At 49.2% G+C, this 9,908-nt stretch overlaps 1 protein-coding gene across 2 annotated transcripts; it reads left to right on the forward strand.

Annotated features, from left to right (window-relative positions):
• Nucleotides 1–4,587: 4,587 nt before the first annotated feature.
• Nucleotides 4,588–9,258, forward strand: LOC119318695 (disease resistance protein RGA2-like). Of its 2 annotated transcripts, none has more exons than XM_037593283.1 (3): nucleotides 4,588–4,699; nucleotides 4,790–8,788; nucleotides 8,884–9,258. In XM_037593283.1, the coding sequence occupies exon 2, from the start codon at nucleotides 4,944–4,946 to the stop codon at nucleotides 8,754–8,756; it is 3,813 nt and encodes a 1,270-aa protein (XP_037449180.1). In that variant the 5' UTR covers nucleotides 4,588–4,699; nucleotides 4,790–4,943; the 3' UTR covers nucleotides 8,757–8,788; nucleotides 8,884–9,258. The 2 variants fall into 2 exon arrangements, with proteins under 2 accessions (XP_037449180.1, XP_037449181.1); XM_037593284.1 differs by having other exon boundaries at nucleotides 4,589–4,699; nucleotides 4,833–8,788.
• Nucleotides 9,259–9,908: the final 650 nt, after the last annotated feature.

Consider the following 9,908-nt stretch of genomic DNA (forward strand, 5'->3'; position numbering starts at 1 on the left):
TAGGTCTGGCTCAAAATTCCACGTACAGTGCTATCAGAATTAAATGAATCGGATGGTGAAACTTAATTAATTTGGTAAAAATATGTCATTTACTTATTTCAGGGCAAGATTCAAGGCCATGCTGCAGTGATTTCCATGTTTAATGCCATTAGCATCATCTCCCAACGTCAACGAGAATCCCCTGTTGTGTAGCTTGCTGATGAAAAGATAATTTCTCCCCGGTTGAAAGGCTGACTATTGCTCAAGGAAATAGTAGTACCTCGTTCATCATTTTTTTTTGTTCTGGAAATGGTGTCTTTTTCTCCACGCAGAAGAAGTACCAAAATGAAATAACCAAGAAAGAATACATGACTCATAAATTAATTAACGAGTATATCCTCATACTAGGTTTTTTCTAGACAAATATCATAATACTAGATTGTACAATACTTGGGCACTGGCGGAGCATTGTGGGGATAATTCTGGGCTGTGGATTTCGGCCATGGTAGCAACTAGTTGGCGAGCGCTCCTTCGGGAGCCTCCCAACGATCACTTAGGGCATCTCCAGCCGTTGGCCCCCCAGGGGGCGTCTAAAAGTGTCGCCTGGGGGTGAGCCGGCGAAAAAAATGGCACTGGGGGCGAGTCGGTCCCCAGCCGTCGGCCCCCAGGGCCGTCCCCAGGCGCGTATCTTAAAAAAAACAGAACCGTTCGGCGAAGTTATGATAAAAACTAGTTAAATTTTAGCCAAACATTACAAATTTCGGCGAAATTCGGCCAAACATTACATGAACCTAATCTAAAAAAAGAAAGGGGCTGAAGTCGTCGCCGCCATCGTCGTCGGCGGCCTTCTCCTCCTTGACGCGGGCGCCCCTGCTGGACCCCTCCCCGGCGTCGCCGTGGCGAACAGGCGGCGGCGCGTAGTCGTCGTCGTCGCTGTCGCACAAGACGACGACCCCGCCTTCCTCGCGGCCGCGTCAGCGCTCCTCGAAGCGGCGTAGGGCGGCGCGCTGGCGCTCCTTCTCCTTCTCGCGGCGCACCTTCTCCATCGCAATGGAGTCCTGGCGCGCCCATTCGAGGGCGGCGTCGTCGTCGTCGTCGAACTCGGCCTTCACCGGCGCCAGCCCCGGCTCCGTCTTTGGCTTGACGAAGCGCGGAGGAGCCAACGAGGGGGCGCGCCGGCCGCCCTCGTTGATGACGATGCCGGCGCTGCGAGTGCGTCGGCCCAGCGGCGTCTCCGCCGCGGGCTCGGCCTTGACGCCGAGTAGCGCCGGAGAGCCGGAGGAGTGTGAAGAAGAACGGGATGAGGAGGAAGAAGAGGAGGCGCCGAACCTCCTTGGAGCCCATGGCCCGGCGCGTCGGTGCTGCGCCGGGGCGGCCACCCTCGCCGGGGGGTACGCCAACGGCAGGTCGTTGCCGCCCTCGAGGTGGCGTCCCTCGCTGTTCTGCCGGCCGTCGACCACCGGCGCGCCGTTGGTGGACGCCAAGCGCTGCTGTTGGCGGCGCTCGAAATACGCCGCCCAGGCCGCGTGGTTGTCGGCGGCGTACTGGGGGAGGGAGAGCTCGGCGTCGGTGAGGGACGCGCGCACGATCTCGACCTCCTCAGCGAAGTACCTCGGCTTCGCCACAACGTCGGGCAACGGGGGAATGGGCACTCCCCCGGCGCTGAGTCTCCACCCCGCCGGCCCGGCGCGCATGTCCGGCGGCGCCGGGATGTTCGCCTGGAACAGGAGCCAGGACTCCTGTTCGCGGAGCGAACGGCGGCCGAAGCCGTTGGCCGCCGCCGTATCTCCGGGGAAGCGTTCTGCCGTGGCGAAGGCGGGGCTGGGCGGGCTCGGGAGAGGTAGAGGGAGGGGCTGGGCGGCGGCGCTCGGGGAGAGGTAGGGAGAGGAAGGGCTGGACGGCGGCTAGGGGCGAGGCTGGTGTGGGTGCAGGTGAGTGGAGGCCGCCGGCTTTTATAGCTGGGTCGCACCCGTGTGTACGCGTGCGAGGGAGTGAAGGCGTCGGCGCGCCGTCCCGTGAACGCGCCGCCCGTGAGGAATCAATGGCAAGGCTGACCGGCGGCAGCCTTGCCATTGATTCCCCGCGGGAACCGAGGCCGTTGGGGGAAGACGAGGCGCCGTTGGCCCCCCAGTGTGCCGGGTTCGGCCTGGGTCCGCCGGCGCTGTTTTCGGCCCAAGCCGGCGAAAATCGGGCTCCTGGGGACGGGACTGGGCCGTTTTTTCGGCGCCGGCACGAAAAAATCGCCTGGGGAGGCCTTCCTGGGGCGTTGCTGGAGATGCCCTTAGGGGTGGGTTCAGAGTACGCCACTTGGCGCGCTTTAGCCGGCGCCACGTGTCTTTTTCTTCTATGAGAGTCACGGTTTTGCTTTCATGAGAGGCACGGCCGCGCCTCCCGAAAACGAAAAAAATGGGTTTTCTATTTTTTCCCTTCCGCAAATAGCACGTTTTCTTTTTTCCGCGAGAGACACGGTTGTGCATTCTTGAGAGAGGCACGGCCATGCCTCTCGGGAAGGTTACAAAAACACGTTTTTTCTTCCGCGAGATGCACGGTTTTGCTTCTGCGAAAGGCACGGCCGTGCCTCTTTCGAAAAAAAAACATGCTCCTGGTTCGGTTTTTTCTTTTTATTTTTTCAGGTTTTATCGTGAAAAAAAGTTCATCAAAACTTATCAACATGATATCTAGTTTTGAAGATCTTGACGCCAGCAATCCAATGATGAAAACGGTTCGAGATTTTGATGCACGGTTTAAGAAATAAAATATTTTGAATAATCAGATGTATGAAAAAGAGAAAACTTCCGGGTTACGATAACTGACGCGCATGCAGTTCATCACTTGTCGCAACATAAGGAGATGCAAGTGATCTTTGAAGGAAGTAGTCTTTGATCAGCGTGAATTTTTTTATAGGATACACGGCCCATTTTTGTGGCCCAGGTTGGATGTAGCGAGAGGGGACGAGCGCTACCATCTCGTGACTCGTGAGCGCGTGATGTAGCGAGACTGCTGCCACTTCCAGGTCTTCTTTCTCCTCTCAACTGCCACCAGCCCCCCTGAGCAATTGCTCGAGCCCCCGAACCCCATCTCCTTAGTCTGCATGCTCGCTCTTCTCTTTGAAATCATTTCTCAAATCAAGGAGTAGCAAGTGGATCTGCAGGCTGTAGCTGCAAATTCCTGGGGGGTGAGGATTTAGTTTTGAGATCAGATGAAGGTTAAATTTTAGAAAGAAAAAAAGAATGACCATCGGCTTCTGCATCTGGGAGATGCATGCAGCCACTTTATTAATTATTCACAAAGACCTTATAGAGTAATAAATCCATATGTCTGAAGACGCCATCTTGTCAACAACTGTCGTCACTTCTATTCATTTGATGAAGGGGGTGTAGAAAGTGTAAGCCAAATACCCAGACCTCTCACCTAGCCTAACATCTAAACCCGGAGGCCCCGACCAAGCCGTATATCGAGTCTGGGACACAAACCGGTCCGACGCATTCTCATAGGTCGTCGCTGCCGTCTTCAATCAATGCATCTTCAGAACATGTACTGACGCATCAACCTTGCTCGACCTGCCAAATGGCACTGATAGTTCTTCATTTTCATCGGCAGAAACCTGGAGAATATCATCCCGGGATGATTCCAAACTTATAGAGAGAATAGAGTATTGTCGGATGAACCAAATTGGAGGCAATATGTGCTTTCTACTGTGTCCGGGAGATTCATGGCTCAAGATATGTTATCTTGTCTATAAATTCAAAATTTGTTAGTTTATGCCTTGCTACCAAGTTGGCCAATAGCTCATTTAGCTAGATCTGTTCAAACACGCTCTCCTACATTGCTCACGCCAAGCAAGCTGCTCTCTTGACCCAGAAGACAGATGCTGTGATAGTTAGTGCTAATTAATTTAAGTAAGCTGTGATAGTTAGTGCTTATTAACCTATTCCGACAGATGCTGCACTAATCACACAACTTATCTAATTACTTCTAATTAATTTATGTTTATCCTCCTGAGCTACAAAGAAACTTTGTGTTTTTACAATAGGCCATTTTCATGACCTGATCTAAAACACGCAGCTTAACTTTCTTACAGCATTCATGAACTAACTATACCTAGTTTTTTTTCTTGACAATCAATATCATGATACATTTATAGTAGTGAATAGTACATGGTATACATGAGCTGACCACAGCGATTACAAAATAAAGTCTAAAAGAAACGAGAAAATCTTCGAGATCTTCGAACTCTTTCTTGCTTCTATATATCATGTAATCTCAGTACGTATAATCATATATGAGTGATCGATCCCTGGAAAAATTTCCTCTAAAGGTAATGAAATTTCCATAAACATATACAGATAGTTTAAATCTACCAAGCCACACAAATTTATGTCAAAACTACACCCACATACTAAAAAGAAAAAACCCTGCTATGAATGGTATTTGTATCTAATTTGGCTGTGAATATTATTCCCTGCCGACAAGCAAGAGCACATCACGCCACCGGTTTATTAGTATTGTGTGGTCCCATCATGAATATTTTTATGGTAATAGAAAAAGTGTAAGAAGAGGCAACTAGCTAGCTGGTACCAGAGACGGAGAGGTGTACATTGCCTCTATTGTTGTCTTGTTGACCTGCTGCTTGGAGAGTTCTCTCGCAATGCAACTCTAGTTCCTGCAACCTTGCATCCGCCTTCGTCCTTCTGATTCTGAGGTTCATCATCTCGTCCATGTAAGCTTCAGACCATTCCTTAGCTGTTCTAACTTTCTAAGATTTCCGGCTTCCAGAAATACTGATGTTCGTGTTTCTTTTTTTCTTCAGGAATTCACTGATTTATCTAGCTGTTTGTTTCCCACTCCTACAGGTTCTTCATCCACAAAAATAGGGGGAATTATTTTTTGCTCCTGTTTGTGATTCATTTACCTCTCGTAAGTCAAAGGGAACAAGCAGAACACTGATTTTTTTTTGCTATTCCATGGAGCGGGTGGCGCTGGTTGGTTTACAATTGGTAGTGTCGCCGATCCTGAAGAAACTCATCGCGGATGCCTCAACTTACCTTGGGGTTGACATGGCGAGTGAGCTCCATGAACTGGAGACCACCATCATGCCGCAGTTCGAGCTCATGATTGAAGCAGCTAGCAAGGGCAACCACAGGAGGATCAAGTTGGAAAAATGGGTCCAAGAGCTCAAAGAAGCCATCTGCAAAGCCGAAGACCTGCTCGACAAGCATGAGTACAACCTCCTCAAGCACCAAGCAAAGAACGGGAGTGCCTCCACCAGCACTTGTATGCATCCTGCATGTAACTGGCTGTCCAATCTGGGCACCAAGAACAGGAAGGTACTTCACCAGCTCAAGGAACTAAAGGCCATTCTTGCGAAAGGCAAGGAGCTCCGTGAACTTCTTTGCTTACCAGCTGGTAATAATAGTGCAGAGGGCCCTGCTATTCCTCAAGCCACATCATTACCACCTCTGAAAGTAATAGGTCGTGACAAGGATCGCGATCGTATAATAAACTTTCTTACCGAGCCTGTTGGTGCTGCCACCGATGCTATATATTCAGGTCTGGCTATTGTTGGGGCAGGAGGCATGGGAAAATCCACCTTGGCACAGCATGTTTACAATGACAAGAGGGTACAAGAACATTTTGATGTCCGGATGTGGGTGTGCATCTCACGCAGACTTGATGTCCATCGTCATACACGGGAGATCATCGAGTCCGCGGCCAAGAGGGAGTGCCCGCGTGTTGATAATCTGGATACTCTCCAGTGCCAACTAAGGGACATGCTGCAGATATCAGAGAAAGTCTTGCTTGTGTTGGATGATGTTTGGTTTGATGATTCGAGCAGTCAGATGGAATGGGACCAGCTGTTAGCACCTCTGGTTTCACAGCTCAAGGGAAGCAAAGTTTTGGTAACTTCTCGACGGGATACATTTCCCTGTGCTCTTCGCTGCAAAAAGGTGCTCCGGTTGGATACCATGGAAGATACTCAGTTCCTTGCACTCTTCAAATACTATGCCTTCGCTGGGGCAGAAATCATAAACCTTTCATTGCTTGAAAGGCTAGAAGAGATTGCAGAGAAGATAGCTAAAAGGCTTGGACAGTCTCCCTTGGCTGCAAAAGTGGTGGGTTCGCAGTTGAAAGGGAGAATGGATATCTCTGCCTGGAAAAATGCTCTAACTTTAAAGATTGAAAACTTAAGTGAGCCCAGGACAGCCCTGTTGTGGAGTTATCAGAAGTTAGATCCACGTCTTCAGAGGTGTTTTGCATATTGCAGCTTGTTTCCAAAAGGGCACAAATATGACAGTGATGAGTTGGTTCACCTGCTTGTAGTGGAGGGACTTGTTGATTCATGCAACCAGAATAGGAGAATGCTAGATATTGGGAGGGATTACCTCAATGAGATGGTTTCTGCATCTTTCTTGCAACCAGTTTCTAGTAGATTTCAGGGCACATACTACATCATGCATGATCTTCTTCATGATTTGGCAGAGTCGCTCTCTGAGCAACACTGCTTCAGATTAGAGGATGATAAGGTGACAGAAATACCATGCACCGTCCGACATCTATCTGTCTGTGTTGAGAGTATGAAACGACATAAGAACAATATCTGCAAGCTACGTAATTTACGCACTGTTATCTGCATCGAACCACTTACAGATGACATAAGTGGTATTTTCGATCAGGTTCTGCAATATTTGAAGAAGTTACGTGTGCTCCATTTGTGCTTTTACAATAGCAGCAAGCTACCTGAATCTGTAGGTGTGCTGAAGCACCTTCGGTATTTGAACCTCGTGAAAACTTCTATTGCCGAGTTGCCTGGATCATTATGTGCTCTTTATCACCTACAGGTACTTCAGTTAAACGATAAAGTTAAGAGCTTGCCTGACAAACTCTGCAATTTAAGCAAGCTACGGTATCTTGAAGGGTACCGCGATGTGACATACAGGATGTATGAAGTAGCTCTGCCTCAAATCAGTTATGTAGGCAAGCTAACTTTGCTCCAACATCTCAAAGAATTTTGTGTGCAAAAACAGAAGGGGTCTGAGTTGCAACAGCTCAGTGACATGAAAGAGCTTGGTGGCAGTTTAAGTGTCAGAAATCTGGAGAATGTCAGTGGAAAGAATGAGGCCATAGACTCTATGCTGTATCAGAAAAGTCACCTTGGAACCCTGTGTCTCGTGTGGAGTTCCAATAATGACGCAAGTGTAGAGGACAGTTTACAGTTGGAGATTATAGAAGGTTTGATGCCGCCGCCTCAACTTCAGTGCCTCGAAATTGAGGGTTACAACTGTGCCACGTATCCAAGTTGGCTACTTAAGGGTTCGTATTTTGAAAATTTGCAATCTTTTAAGCTTGTGAACTGCAGTGCGTTAGAAGGCCTACCACTCAATACCGATCTCTTCAGGCATTGCACTAAACTGCAGCTCCAGAATGTGTCAACTCTGAAAACATTATCTTGTCTTCCAGCAGCACTTACTCACTTAATGATTGGCAGTTGTCCATTGCTTACGTTTATTACTGATGGTGAGCTAGAACAGCATGATGAGAGAGTGAACATCATGAGGACAGACACCTTGGCATCACAACTTGCCTTCATATGGGAGGTGGATTCCGGATCAGAAATTAGGAAAGTATTATCATCAGAACATTCATCTCTGAAGCAGTTGATGGATGCTGACAAGTCACATCTTCAAACCATTGCAAGTGCTGTAGAAAGAGAAAACAACGAGGTAATACTGAAAGAGGATATCATCAAGGCGTGGATATGTTGCCACGAGCAGAGGATTGGATTCATTTACGGAAGAAGCATCGGGATGTCATTGGTTCCACCGTCGGGGCTTTGTCGACTTCACCTTTCTTCGTGCAGCATTACTGATGGGGCATTAGCTGTTTGCCTTGATGGTCTCGCTTCACTGACAAGTTTGGCCTTAGAGGAGATCATGACTTTAACTACACTTCCGTCGCAAGAGGTACTCCAACATTTGACAAAGCTTGACTACATGTTCATCAAATCTTGCTGGTGTTTGAGGTCACTGGGAGGCTTAAGAGCTGCTACCTCTCTTTTGGAGGTTAGGTTGATTACCTGCCCTTCGTTAGACTTGGCACGTGGAGCAGATTTATTGCCATTATCTCTGAAGGAGCTCGTTATATCCCATTGCGTTGTCGCAGCCAATTTCTTCAGTGGTGACTTGCCGCAGCTGGTAGGCCTTTCCATGTTTGGGTGCAGAAGCGCTGCATCCTTGTCGATTGGCCATCTGACCTCTCTTGAATCATTATCTCTAGGAGGTTTCCCGGATCTGTGCTTTCTTGAAGGATTGTCTTCCCTGCAAGTTCATCATGTGCATTTGACAAATGTTCCGAAGCTAACTGCGGAGTGCATCGCACAGTTTCGGGCACAGAAATCACTCTATGTTAGCAGCCCTGCGATGCTCAACCACATGCTCTCGGCTGAAGGCTTTACAGTTCCATCATTACTTTCTCTTGAAGGATGCAGGGATCCATCCGTTTCATTTGAGGAATCTGCAAGTTTCACTTCCGTCAAGTGCCTGAGATTACGCGATTGTGAAATGCGTTCCCTGCCAGGAAATCTCAAGTGCTTCTCCAGCCTGATGACACTTGAAATCCATATGTGCCCCAATATATCATCGTTACCAGATCTGCCATCCTCCCTCCAGAGGATAGTCGTATGGAATTCCGAACTCCTCAAGAAGAGCTGCCGAGCACCTGATGGAGAAAGCTGGCCAAAGATTGAGCATATCCGCTGGAAACAATTCACAGAATTTTGATCCAGCTTCTCAGCTACAATGAAAATGGGAAGGTAAAGATTCCACCAGTGCACTCTCAAAGATAATCTCTTGTACTGTACTATTTATTTCAAAGATTTTTACTGTTTTAAATGCTTCATTCAAACAGGGAGCTCGAGACCTGCCCTCTCCAGTGACCTCGTCCACCTGTGATCAAGCCGAGTACCTCCAACTCGTCTTACCCCAGTTCAACTGTCTCCTGTCTGTCGCCGAATGATCCATCGACTTCACCGAGACATGTCTAACTATGCATCCTGGTGTACTATCATTGTAGTTTTGTTTCATTATCCTCCCTTTGTGTTACTTTTGGTTGGTACTGGTTGTACCTGCTATATGAGTATGCTGTGATTTCTGAAGGCCAAGATCCATATAAACATTGTTGTGTTTCTTTTGGAAAAAATAAAAGTAACTGGGAGGCTGTTTTGGATAAAATTACTTAATTTTAAAAAGAAAATCCGGCTAGCAATGCTCTTCCTCTGGTTTATCTTTACCAATGTTCTGTGCTGGGTGCATCATTCATACTGTCAACTAATGTCCGCCCCAGCCCAATTTCAGTTCATGTGGATCTGTGTTGTACTATGAATCTACCATGCATGTGATTTCTTTGTTAAACATGATCGATGCCTGGCTATGCACGCCAAGTGTGGCCTTGTGCGCCAAGGCTTCTATAGGGTAGTTTGGTTAGAGTTTATCTCTATCTCTCTCTATCCTCTTAAACCTCCCTGTAATATCTCTGTGGTAGAGGAATAGAAGCAGTCAGGTGCGCACAAGGTGGACAACTGAGAATTGCGGCCCTCCCCCCTCCCCTGCCGCCGCTCCCGCGGGCGACGCGGGGGAAACCCTAGCTGCCGGCTCTCCGCGCACTCCCTCCCTCCTCCTCCCCTCGCCGCCGCCGGCAAGGGCCAGCGGGCGAAGCCCGGCTGGCTTCGGCGGCGGCGGGGCCTCGTTTCCCCTCCCCTCGCCCTCCCTCGGTTGGCGCGGGACAGCCCGGGCGTGCGGAGGCGCTGCGTTGGCGTGGGGCGCAGCGGTGCGACGACGGGTGCTCTGGGCGGCGGCGCGTGCTCTGGGCGGCGGCGCGCGGAGCTTCCTCTTGCGGCGCGCCGGCTGCGGTCTCTGGTGGTGCCGCACCCGTCG

The sequence above is a fragment of the Triticum dicoccoides genome, chromosome 6A, assembly GCF_002162155.2.
Source record: "Triticum dicoccoides isolate Atlit2015 ecotype Zavitan chromosome 6A, WEW_v2.0, whole genome shotgun sequence".
In the NCBI taxonomy this organism is placed as follows: Eukaryota; Viridiplantae; Streptophyta; class Magnoliopsida; order Poales; family Poaceae; genus Triticum; species Triticum dicoccoides.

Coding starts and splice junctions, on each gene's coding strand:
- LOC119318695 (XM_037593283.1), top strand. CDS start 4,944: ATGGAGCGGGTGGCGCTGGTTGGTTTACAATTGGTAGTGTCGCCGATC.